A 13,454-nucleotide genomic window follows, 5' to 3' on the forward strand; every position below is an offset into this window, starting at 1 on the left:
TATTCTTATTTGTATGTATTCAATATATACACAATATACAAATATGTAGTGCAAATGATATTTTCATAGTTGTTTTCAGTACAATACAGTTCAACATACCTTTATCACTGCCCTCTTGAGTTCTTCTCTTCTTCTGAGCCTCTTCTGCCTAACACGAACAAATAAATATCCTGCTGTTTCAAGACTATTTTTAATAATACCTTTATAAGGTAATGAGGTAACAGGTGCATCATATACCTTACTATGCTGTGGTCTGGAATAATGATAGAAGAAGGGGTTGAACTCTTTCAGATATTCCTTCTTCAGCTCATACAAGCCATGGCCTGACACTCCTGGTTTTCTAAACAACATTTAACAAAGAGTTGCTATTTGGAATATACGTTGCCTTTCTGCCGGTCAGTTTAACAACTGGTAAAATAACTAGTGATAACTAAACATTTGGTGAAATGTACTCACTTGAAAGTGGCGACCTTGGAGATAACGGTTTCAAGCCCTGTTTCGTGGCTTTCCTGCGATGCATAAAAAAAAATGATTCATTTAGTTAGAACAGATCAAGTGTTTATAGTTCCGTAACACACATTCAGACAATGTAATTAAATGAGTGAATTAATAATTGAATACATGAATAAATAACTTAACTAAATTGGTAACAGTTTACAGTAAGATTCATTTACTAGCATTAGTTGACCGCTTTAGTTAACATGAACTAATAATAAAAAATAAAAAAAAATTTTTAGCAATACATTATTAAAATCAAAAGTTGTATCTGATCCTGAGCCAGTCTCCATCCACTTATTTATATGTGAATATGAATACAGTATATATAAATATATATAAATTGTGGAAAAACTGGATGGAAATGCCAAGATGCGCATACATTCTAAAAAAGAAACGTATGCAATCAAATGAGACTGATACATTTTTTATCTGATAAGAACACGTGTATAAACTACGTTGGAAATTGGGATTCTTAGCATGACACCAACAGCACACATGCGTGCAGCAGAGCTTGTACAGTACTGTGTCATCGGACCTATTGGACCGTTCAATCACAGAGCGAGTCCTTTGGTGTCTGTCATTATAACGTCTGTGTTGCTAAGCCATCTGCTTAGACAGGGTTAAGTGCGCATCATTGATCATTATTTGTGCAAAAATGTTTTCTCAGACAATGAGTTCTGCTAATGTTTTACCTCGCTGTAGGTAAAACATTAAAACGCAGCATGACACAGGAAAAGTGTTCAAAAGCAGCACATCCACTATAAATATTTCTATTTAAATTATAAATTATATATATATAAAAAAAAATTGTAACTTCTGGATAATGATTTCATGAAATTTCAGTACTTAAAGGTGCAGTATTTATGAGGACCTATTGACAGAAATGCAAAATAATATGCATAACTATGTTTTTATTACCTTAGAATGAGCCATTTCTATCTCCATACACCGCGGGTCCCCTTACAGTGAAGTTGCTGTTTTGCACTGCCATGTTTCTGCAGTATCCCTAAACGGACAAACTTCTCTACAGAGCGCTAGTCACTCTCTGCTCTCTCCGACGACAACATTTTTGTCCTGTGTCGCCCTCTGTAGCTTCTCTATGTTCTTCGAAAGGGAGGGGTGAGCGGTGGGTGGTTGCAATTCACAACCTCACCACTAGATACCGCTAAAATTCACACACTGCACCTTTAACTCCATTAATGAGAGTGGCATATTTAATCAAAATGTGTATATCAAATGTAAAACAGTGTTTAAATCATTCTGTTTACTTCATTAATTTGCTCACTCCAGTAAAAGAGTCTGTATGCACAGTTTAGAGTGTCTATTCGCTGCAAACATATTTATGCCAAGTTTATTTTTTATAAATGCTGATATGTGCGTGGAAAATTGTAGCTTCCCCAATTACCGCAAAGTCCCTTTTATTACAGATATTTTGCACCAGTTTCCCAAGAAGTGATGATTTGTGTTGAATGATTCAGTGTTTCTCTTGAACACGGAATGGAAACAGGGATTTATTTGCCAATGTTTTAATGCGATACTCCAATTTTGCACATAAGTTGGATGGAAACAGCTATTGGACAGTTATATTGTTAAGGACAATTCACAACAAGCCTGTCGGCATCTGTTGCTGTTGTTCAACAGACTGAACATGTTCAATCGGCGTTTGTTGGGTCGTGGAATGTCAGAGCAGTGTGGTATGATTTTCCAACAAATGACAACAAACTCTGACTTAATCTGCTCTGGACACAAACCTTAGAGTGTCCATCAGTGCACATGGCACCAGGACACTCTAGGTCGTAGGTCAATGATCGACTTTGTGGTCGTTTCATCTGACCTGCGGCTGTATGTCTTGGACACTCGGGTGAAGAGAGGGGCGGAGCTGTCAACTGATCACCACCTGGTGGTGAGTTGGATCCGATGGTGGGGGAGGAAGCTGGACAGACTCGGTAGACCCAAGCTTACTGTAAGGGTCTGCTGGGAACGTTTGGCCGAGTCTCCTGTCAGAGAGATCTTCAACTCCTACCTCCGGCAGAACTTCGACCGGATCCCGAGGGAGGCTGGAGATATTGAGTCCGAGTGGACCATGTTCTCCACCTCCATTGTCAAAGCGGCCGCTCGGAGCTGTGGCCGTAAGGTCTCCGGTGCATGTCGAGGCGGCAATCCCCGAACCCGGTGGTGGACACCGGAAGTAAGGGATGCCGTCAAGCTGAAGAAGGAGTCCTATCGGGCCTGGGTGGCTTGTGGGACTCCTGAGGCAGCTGACACGTACCGGCAGGCTAAGCGGACTACAGCCCGGGTGGTTGTGGAGGCAAAAACTCGGGCCTGGGAGGAGTTCGGTGAGGCCATGGAAAAGGACTATCGGCTGGCCTCGAAGAGATTCTGGCAAACCGTCCGGCGCCTCAGGAGGGGGAAGCAGTGCCCTACCAACACTGTTTACAGTGGCGATGGGCGGCTGTTGACCTCAACTGGGGATGTCGTCGGACGGTTGAAGGAATACTTCGAGGATCTCCTCAATCCCGCCATCACGTCTTCCATTGAGGAAGCAGAGGCTGGGGGCTCAGAGGAGGACTTGTCCATCACCCAAGCTGAAGTCACCGAGGTGGTCAAGAAACTCCTCGGTGGCAAGGCACCGGGGGTGGATGAGATCCGCCCTGAGTACCTCAAGTCTCTGGATGTTGTGGGGCTGTCTTGGCTGACACGCCTCTGCAGCATCACGTGGCGGTCAGGGACAGTGCCTCTGGGATGGCAGACCGGGGTGGTGGTCCCTCTTTTTAAGAAGGGGGACCGGAGGGTGTGTTCCAACTACAGGGGGATCACACTTCTCAGCCTCCCCGGGAAAGTCTATGCCAGGGTACTGGAGAGGAGATTACGGCCGATAGTAGAACCTCGGATTCAGGAGGAACAGTCTGGTTTTCGTCCGGACCGTGGTACACTGGACCAGCTCTATACCCTCTACAGGGTGCTGGAGGGTTCATGGGAGTTTGCCCAACCAGTCCACATGTGTTTTGTGGATTTGGAGAAGGCATTCGACTGTGTCCCTCGCGGCATCCTGTGGAGGGTGCTCGTGGAGTATGGGGTCCGGGGTCCTTTGCTAAGGGCTGTCCGGTCCCTGTATGACCGAAGCAGGAGTTTGGTCCGCATTGCCGGCAGTAAGTCAGACTTGTTCCCGGTGCATGTTGGACTCCGGCAGGGCTGCCCTTTGTCGCCGGTTCTGTTCATAATTTTTATGGACAGAATTTATAGGCGCAGCCAGGGGCCGGAGGGTGTTAGGTTTGGGGACCACGCGGTTTCGTCTCTGCTCTTTGCGGATGACGTTGTCGTGTTGGCCTCTTCTAACCAGGACCTTCAGCATGCACTGGGACGGTTTGCAGCCGAGTGTGAAGCGGCTGGGATGAGGATCAGCACCTCCAAATCCGAGGCCATGGTCCTCAGTCGGAAAAGGGTGGTTTGCCCACTTCAGGTTGGTGGAGAGTTCCTGCCTCAAGTGGAGGAGTTCAAGTATCTAGGGGTCTTGTTCACGAGTGAGGGGAGGATGGAACGGGAGATTGACAGACGGATCGGTGCAGCTTCTGCAGTATTGCGGTCGATGTACCGGTCTGTCGTGGTGAAGAAAGAGCTAAGCCGAAAGGCGAAGCTCTCGATTTACCGGTCAATCTACGTTCCTACTCTCACCAATAGTCATGAGCTTTGGGTCATGACCGAATGGACAAGATCCCGGATACAGGCGGCCGAAATAAGCTTTCTCCGCAGGGTGGCTGGGCGCTCCCTTAGAGATAGGGTGAGAAGCTCAGTCACTCGGGAGGAACTCGGAGTAGAGCCGCTGCTCCTCCACATCGAGAGGGGTCAGCTGAGGTGGCTCGGGCATCTGTTCCGGATGCCTCCTGAACGCCTTCCCGGGAAGGTGTTTCGGGCATTTCCAACCGGGAGGAGGCCCCGGGGAAGACCAAGGACACGCTGGAGGGACTATGTCTTCCGGCTGGCCTGGGAACGCCTCGGTGTAACCCCGGAAGAGCTAGAGGAAGTGTCTAGGGAGAGGGAAGTCTGGGCATGCTTAGACTGCTGCCCCCGCGACCCGGCCCTGGATAAAGCGGAAGAAGATGGATGGATGGATGAAAGAAATCCACATGCGAGCGGAGAGATTTGTTACATGGTACTCTCGCGTTACAATAATGCGTTCTCGATATAACGCCATAGAAATGGCCTCAAATGAACAATAAAACGAGAAGAAAGTTGTCTGAAAGCTGCAATCTTTTATTTTTATTGGTTAAAATTAATGGACAATATCTCATGTTTTGGGTGCTCGACCATTTCTGTGGGTACTTGAGTTTGTCGGTGTCTGTTGAGGCAGTGTGAACATTTTTAATTAAATTCTAAATCCAACAGCCAACTTGTTTGTTGGGGTTTGTTGGCATTTGTCTGTGTTGTTTGAATTGGCCTTTATTAACTAACAGTCTAATAAATACTGTTAAAAGTTAGTTAAAGGATTAGTTCACTTCAAAATTTATATTTCCTGATAATTTAATCAACCCCATGTCATCCAAGATGTTCATGTCTTTCTTTCTTCAGTCGAAAAGTTTTTTGAGGAAAACATTCCAGGATTTTGAAGGTCCAATTCAATGCAACTTCAAAGGGCTCTGCACGATCCCAGCTGAGGAATAGGGTCTTATCTAGCAAAACAATCGGCCATTTACTAAAAAACACAAAGAGTTATACATTTTTAACCACAAATTCTCGACTTCGATGTTGTGCTTCTTCACGACATATGACGTCATCACGTTGGAAAGGTCACGGCCATGACGTATGTGGAAGTACAGACCCAATGTTAAAAAGAACATGCAAAGACTAAACCAAACGGCATTTACAAAAATGAAGGTAAAACAACGATGTCGGACGATTTTGAAGTTGAGTTTTTCGGCACTGGGTCGGTACTTCCACCTACGGACGTGACCTTTCAGACGTGATGACGTCATACGCCGTGAAGAATCACAACACCAAATTTGAGCATTCGTGGTTAAAAAGTATATACTTTTTTTTTTTTTTAAATGACTGATGGTTTCGCTAGATAAGACCCTATTCCTCAGCTGTGATCGTGCAGAGCCTCTGAAGCCCTTCGAAGCCCTTTGTAACGGCATTGATTTGGAACTTCGACCCGTTGGTTGCCATTGAAGTCCATTATATGGAGAAAAATCATGGAATGTTTTCCTTAAAAAACTTAATTTCTTTTCGACTGTAGAAAGAGTTGAGCAAATTATCAGGAAATTTTCATTTTGAAGTGAACTAATCCTTTAATGCGTTAACAATTGTTAATACCTTTTTGTAAAGTGTTACCAATAAATTTACACATACATTTTATTAAAATTAAATTTAAATAATAACATAAAATATATGCACATAATGCACTAAATGTCTTACATTATCAGGCAGGCTTTTGACCAGGCTGCTATGAGCCATGGGTTCAATACAGAGCAGATGGATAACCTCCCTCATATTCACGTCCTCCTTAGTCACATGACTTATTCCAGGTACGTACCGCTCACCTGCATATTTTGCATGTAAAATATGAGGTAAAACAACAAAGGCAGTGTTTTCCAGTAAAATCATTTACATAAAACAACTGATAACACATCAACTAAAGGCAGCAAACGGCAGTAAATTGTAAAAATAACCAAAACTAACTCTCAACCCAAAACACAAACACTTATGAAGTGGGAATAAAAGGTCAAGTTGTGAGAGCTTACCAACAATGACGATTATCAGGTAGAGCATCTGTTCTGTTAACCTATTCCACTGTTTCAGTACTTCCTGTGTGATGAAAAGGCACAGAAACCAATCAAAATCAACAATTATTAATGGGGGGGAGGGGGGGTCTCATTTTTGATCTCATCTCCTCTTACTCACCTGATCTTTAATGGAGCAGTTGCCATTGAAAATATCAAAAAGTTCAAATCTCAAAAGAACAAGCATGAGGAAATGATTGGGGTCCATTTTGGAAGCAGCAATCTGTGGTTGTTAAGAAAATGTCATTAATATGAATATGAAAATGTATATACATTTTATAATTATATTTTTAATATACATTTTATTTACATATTTATGATTTTATGCACATACCTGCAGCATCATAACATCTTTATCAAACATTTCATCCCTGCACTTAACATCCTGATAGTAATACACCTAACAACAGAGCCAACAAACATCAGCAAAAGTTAGAATACAATAATGATGCAACACAACCTGCGTATTTAAAGGGGTCATATGAAGCTATTTTAAAAGTTAATTATTTTGGATTATTGGGTATAATAGAATAGGTTAACATGCTTTAATGTTTAAAAAACACATTATTTTTCACATACTGTACATTATTGAAGCTCCTCTATTCCCACATACTGTACATTATTGAAGCTCCTCTATTCCCAGTCTCATTTCTACAAGCCCCCCAAGAGTGCTCTGATTGGCCAGCTGACCTAGTGTGCCGTGATTGGTCAAACACCTCAAGCATGTGTCAAAAATGCAACATCCCTTACTGTAATCGCGAGCTTCAGATTCAAGCAACTGTAAACCCAGTGATTAATGTTGTCGCTTTTGCCATCAGTTCGAGCCGGAGTCTAAAAATGTGGAAGATCAAGCCGATCGATAGAAACCAACTTTGCAAGCACATCTTGAGCAGAAGCTGTCTGTATATGGCCGGTGTTGTACTTCCCCAGGTTCAGGAAGCTGTCCTTTGTAAAAAATGTCCTGTGCACAAGCAAACTTTTTGGCTGTACTGGTCAGGAACAGCTTTATAAATAAATCTTAAACTCCGAGCGGTGTTGCTTTCGCATCCAAAAACACAGCGTCTCCACGACATGACACCACTATAATCACTGAAGACTTATCTTCTTATTTTGCGTATGCCTTTGGGTGGGCATTATTCTAATATTTCACATTGTGATGTAGACATTTGAGGAAGTAATCAGGAGGTTTTTCAGAGACTGTTGAATTATCGTATAAACAAATACGGCCTAGTTTCATGTTTTTAGTGACATCTGATGTGTGACCAGACCTGGTGGCGCTCTTACCTGGCTGACGAGTGACAGGCCATTTCTGCGCCACATATCGGCAAACACCTGAGCCGCCAATACAACACAACGCAGGGGCTGATCCGCTAACTCAGTGAAGTTTAGCTGCACCTGAAACACACACACGGCACACACATAGCTATAACCCCAGTGCTAGAAAATGAACCTGTAATGTGTGAATTTATTAATTAATGCTATACTCACAGGATCCACAAAGTCAGAGAGGTACTGAATTGCTCCAGTCTGGCACAACACCACATATAGACCTGAGAGTAGATACAGACTGGGGTTAAAGAACAGCCACAGATTACTGCAGTAACAAAATATTTAAAATAACAAAATGATCAACTGTGCACTTTCATGAGTTCAAATAATACAATTAACTAACTAAGGTTTGGTTTAAAAAAAAATATATATATATATATAATTTTATTTAGCAAGTATGCAATAAATTGATTGAAAGTGACAGTAAAGCCTTAAAAATAAATAAAATTAATAATTACTAATGCTATTTCATGCATTCGGACTTATTTACGCTATTAAAGAGTTGGATTCTCAAGCTAAACATGGCCAAAATGTAAAAAAACTAAACAAGTTGTACATATGACGGAGTATTTCTGTGCCAAATACACTCCTTCAGGATTCGAGTACGTTTCGGAAAGATTTTTTCTGAGTATGGCCCTGTATGATTTCATAAAGGGCGGAATTCCTTGTATGGGCACTTCTCCCGGAAGAGCGCACCCATCAACGAGCTTCGATCGGGTTGTTTCTCGACCATGAAATCAACCACTAAAGTAGTGTGGTTTTGGTTGTCAGGGAAGATAACCTTGTTCAGCTTCCCATGTAACCCAGTGTTAAAGGAACTGTATGTAAGAAATGTATTTCAATTAATCATAAAATGGCCCTGATATGTCACTAGACATTAAGAAATCATGTTCATTTCAAATATTTATATCACTGACAACGGTTGTCCGGCCAAGATATTGTCATTTTAAAAGTGAAGTTGCAGCCCTCAACTGATGTTGATGTTGACATGTTGTGTTTTGGCCTGAAGCGCCACCCTCCACCTGTCTACCAATCACGAAGTCAGTAGTGTTTCTGCATTCGGGTGGCCAGCTCTGCTCTAGTTACCACAGCTGCAGCTACAAACTTTTTGGATAAACAATGTCTAACTTTACGAAACCTAAACAAACTCGTTATGAATCAGAAAAACGTTGTGACAGTGTCCGAAATAAAACGAGGATTTGTATAAGAGATGCCTTTGAAAGATGGAGACGGCTGAAAACGGAGAATAATTTGAAGACTGATGCCAACGTTGCTAATTTTCTCCTGGACAGGTAAGGTTCATCTATGTTTGGCTAACTTGTACTTAATATAAATGGACATTTCAAATATTCATGACAGTCGAACAAAGTTATGCATGTTCGTGCAAAGTAACGTTAGGTTAGCGCAGATGGAGGAGGTGGGTCATTGAATTGAAAAGGTAACGTCAAGGAACTGTTTGGTAAATAAAAACGGCGAGTCGTCATTGCTAACATTAGTAATGCATTATCAGAGCCCGTTTCTCTGTCATTATGCTGGGACGCTGAGGAAAACAACATTAGCACGCCTATTATGGCAATGTGAAAACGTATTTGAGACAGTAGCCTAACGCTACCTCGGTAAAAATTATTCCTCATTCGTTCTTCACATATATAGTGGACAAAACATGCTGCAAGTTGACCTGTATGACCATTGCTAATGTTATTTAGCTTTGCTGTAATTTTACTATAGTATTTTTTTCATGTGGGAATGTACTGTCACATACGAGCGTTCATATTTACGATTATATTTGGCTAAATCGCCATTAGTACATTTTTGTGATTCATAATTAATTCACAAAACATCGCTCTTGAAGCATAAACATAATTAACAGAAAGAAAAAAAAACGTACTGTGTCCGACTCGTCACTTGCCATTGAAAGCTCCTTGTAGCAGCCTACCTTCCTGCTGCCTATCTGGCAACCTCGAGTCAGGGGGAGGGGGAGAGGGGATACACCGCTCTACAGTCATTTGAAAGTGATTGCAGTACCAGTTTTGGCCACAGTCCTACATACAGCTCCTTTAAGGAAACAGTGGATGCAGTTTGTTTTTCTGGAGCAGCAACAGAGTTCTGCAAGTGTGTTTGTTCCCCGTCATGAGTCGAAACCGCAGGCTGTGAGTGAAACTCATCAAATGTCAGTGTTTTGTTGGCAACCTGCGCGTAAGTGCATATAATGTAAACAACACAAAGGTATAGTGAATAGAAAGTTATCCAGGGATAGTGCGATGATGTATTTTGTGTGTTTGTGCTCTTGTCTTGTGACTCTTTAGCTCTGCCCACTGCACAAGTTCGGCTGTTTTCAGAAAGAATTGGAACAGCATATCTGTCTTTTATAAATCTGAAAAAAGACTCTTTGAAGATATGAAGGATACAATACTACTCTATAAGTACTCAAAATTAACACGAGACTGGCAGATATGATAAAAAAAAAAATGGTTTTACAAAAAGGTATTTCTAAATAATTCTATATCAAATAAATCATGTTCTTTTGAACTTTCGATTCAATAAAAAATCTTGAAAAAAGTATTGTGGTTTGTACAAAAATATTTAGCTGCACAACTATTCCCAATATTGACAACAATAAGAAATGTTTCTTGGGCACAAAATAATCCTATTAGAATGATTTCTGAAGGATCATGTAACACTGAAGACTGGAGCAATTATGCTGAAAATGTAGCTTTGACATCACAGGAACAAATTACAATTATATTTAATATTTTCTATTTTAATATATTTAAAAAAATTACATTTTAATACATATACTACATTATTTTAAATTGAAATTATATTTTACAATATGAATGTTTGTACTGTATTTTTGTTCAAATAAATGCAGCCCTGGTGAGCATATGAGACTTTTTCCAAAAAATAATCATTAAAACAATTTTACTGCCCCCATACTTTTGAATAGTAGAGTATACATGTTATTATTTGGATTAAAAATAACTAATACAATATTTAGACCTGCCGAGAATGGGTTAAATCACATCTAAAAATTCAATTCTATTTTAGCTGTACATTTACTTTTATACATTAGTGTGCATGCTGTACACAATAGAATATCTCAGCAAATTTGAATATATTATAAAGATTTGTTTTTCTATTAAAATTGAAAGGAACAATGTAAAAGAAAAAAAATTTGTAGAAAAATAGTAAATCTTCTCTTTCATGCAAGAACACTGCCGTTTTTAAAGAAACTTCGGACATTACTTCCTGTGTCATTTCAAAACACCACCAGTTAGAAACCCTCAAAATTCTGACTTCTGATGCAGAAATTCAATAATTCTAACCAGCCAGTAGTCTGGAGATGGGCAGGTGGATGGAGACGGGCTCCTGGGAGACTTTGTACGGCCGTACGTGGAGGATCTGCTTGCACATGTAGCTGTCCGTCAGCTCGCTGCGGAAGGGCTGGTTGGTGCAGGACATTAGAGCTCTGTGACTCTCCTGAAAGGCCAACAGCAGAACCCGCTCCTGTGGAAAAACAACACACAGGGACTAGGTAGTTTTACAGTGACTAGGTCCAAAGACACAATTATTTGTATCCCATACAAACTATTCTATAATCTTTCTGTACATTTCTTTCTTAAATTTTCAACAACATTTTTTTATTATTATTGATTTATAAGCCGTTTTCCTCATGGGGAACAAAAATGTCCCCACAAGGTCAAAGATTTCTGGTATTGCCATCCTTGTGGGAATATTTTATACCCACAACATAAGGTTTACAAGGGCCGCACGCGCACACACACACTTCTGGTTCACTATCTTTGCGGGCAACTATATAAACTAGCTTGTTTTCCCATGGGGACCTAAATTGAGGTCCTAAACTGAGTCCCCATGAGTCAGTGTGCATTCAGGTTGAAGTCCCCAATAGGATAGAAAAATATGTACACACAAACACTTACAAACAGACACACACACACACACACACACAGTCAGATTTTCAGGTCATTCATTAACTAGTGGATAAACAGTTTGTAAGATAATCAGTCAAGCAATAGTAAGGCATTACTAAAAATAAACTGTGGTCAATTCAAGTACTTGTTCTCAGCATTACAGTGAGTCATCAAGTTGACTTTTACTTGATTTTGAGAACATTATTTTCTTTCCATGAGTCTGATTATAAAACATAATTGATGGTAATCTGATTTAGCATAGTGTTTTGTGCAACTGAGAAAAATAGAAAGAGTTTGACTTGACGATTGCACTCACATTGTACTTTGCAGCTTTACTTTCAGTTCAAAACTTCACACAGTTTTTATTTTTCACAGATACAGAACGGAATAATAGATGTTTATTAGAAACAAGACCATCCACTCGTTGTCTCGATTCAGAAGTGAAACATTTGATAATATTTGTAAATGAAATATGAGTGAATGTGTTGAGGACGCTAATTGTTTCTCGAGGGGTCGTAGGGTATTTTCAGCAATGACAGGGGCTAGTCTGTGATTTTATTGCCGTTCGAATCCAGAATGTCAGTGAATGTCAGCAATCGCAAAAAAACCCAGTCCGAATTTGGCAAACAGCAAAGTTGTGTTGTAATTTTATATATATATACACATACCACTTCAAAATTCACAGTTTATATCCTTTTTGAACACTGTACGTTGCGTTTCGCTTTAATTTGGATGCATTTTAAAGATCTAGCCTACACTTTTATTATTGAAATGCTGGTAAGTATTTGCAGGAACAACATATTTCATCAACAAATAAAGAGAAGAAAAGCACGTAAACATTTGAAATGGGCCTTTAATACGGCAGCAATTATATGTTAAAATAACCAAGCAGCATTATGTTTACCTCAAGTGAATAAGAGGCTGTATTAACTTACTTCCGCTCATTTCCACGTGGAATAAAATGACATACGTAACCATACAGAAAACAGAAAAAATAGGACTAAAGATAACTCAAAACAAGAAGATGCACACTTCCTTTGTTGGCTGTAGAGTGATTAATGGTTTGGATTTTCAGGATGCCAATTACCAGTTTGCATTGCAATGTCAAAATCTAGAGAGAGACCTAGTCTGATTTTGTTGGGCAGCTGATTGTGATTGGCTTGGACAATGGCATATTGTTTATACAATTTGAAATTGTCCAGATTTAGTTACATTTTTATGATGAATGGGTATATTTTATTCAAATGTATAAGTTGTCTTGAAACGGACGGTTAATATATCTGTAACAGTTCACTAGTTCTTAAATTTACAAAATCTTTTTTTTATTAAAATACATATTTATCTTTTTAACCGTCAAAGAATCCTAAACATTTAAATGTCATTTGTTTCTCTTTCGTCCCTAGCTCATTATCTCTGCTCATTGGATTGCTGTGATTGGCTGAGCGGGACGTCAGTCATCATTGAGGCGACGTTCCAGAACCAATCAGAGGCCGTTCAGCTGGTTTTAAGAGGATGGCGCGTTCATTCATGCTCTCTCTCTCCTGTGGCGTGTAAAGCTCTGTGTAGCGAACTGAGTATTGAACTCTGTGTAGCGAACTGAGTATTGAGCTCTGTGTAGCGAACTGAGTGGTGTGCTGTGTGTGTTAGTGTGTTTGTTCTACATCACGGGAAGACGAACGGTAGGTCAGTATGCCGCGGTATACACTGCCCGTAGGTCTGTCTCTGTTAAACACACTAGGTTAGTGGTGAGCGCCACCCTTTGTCCTTTTGTTATTTAGTTAGGTTAGTTAGCGCCGCGTGCATGAAGATTTCGGTTTCTTTTCCACATTTTGTTTTGAGTAGGTTTAGGGTTAGTTAAGGATTATTTTTGTTATATTATGTTCTTTCCTTTGGCGCCACTTTTTTGTTTGTCTTCCCA

General features: G+C 40.4%; 1 protein-coding gene across 2 annotated transcripts in view; it reads right to left on the reverse strand.

Annotated features, from left to right (window-relative positions):
- Positions 1 to 13,454, reverse strand: part of ubr1 (ubiquitin protein ligase E3 component n-recognin 1) — a 50,559-nt gene that overhangs the window by 14,378 nt on the left and 22,727 nt on the right. For both annotated transcript variants that reach the window (XM_079832429.1, XM_079832428.1), the window contains exons 15-24: positions 10,931 to 11,111; positions 7,764 to 7,825; positions 7,560 to 7,670; positions 6,610 to 6,675; positions 6,397 to 6,498; positions 6,237 to 6,300; positions 5,911 to 6,035; positions 457 to 509; positions 238 to 340; positions 100 to 148 (exon numbers count right to left, since the gene is read on the reverse strand). In XM_079832429.1, the coding sequence (XP_079688555.1) occupies positions 100 to 148; positions 238 to 340; positions 457 to 509; positions 5,911 to 6,035; positions 6,237 to 6,300; positions 6,397 to 6,498; positions 6,610 to 6,675; positions 7,560 to 7,670; positions 7,764 to 7,825; positions 10,931 to 11,111 (916 nt within the window). The remainder of the gene's footprint in view (positions 1 to 99; positions 149 to 237; positions 341 to 456; positions 510 to 5,910; positions 6,036 to 6,236; positions 6,301 to 6,396; positions 6,499 to 6,609; positions 6,676 to 7,559; positions 7,671 to 7,763; positions 7,826 to 10,930; positions 11,112 to 13,454) is intronic.

The sequence above is a fragment of the Gobio gobio genome (assembly GCF_949357685.1).
Source record: "Gobio gobio genome assembly, chromosome: 13".
Classification (NCBI taxonomy): Eukaryota; Metazoa; Chordata; class Actinopteri; order Cypriniformes; family Gobionidae; genus Gobio; species Gobio gobio.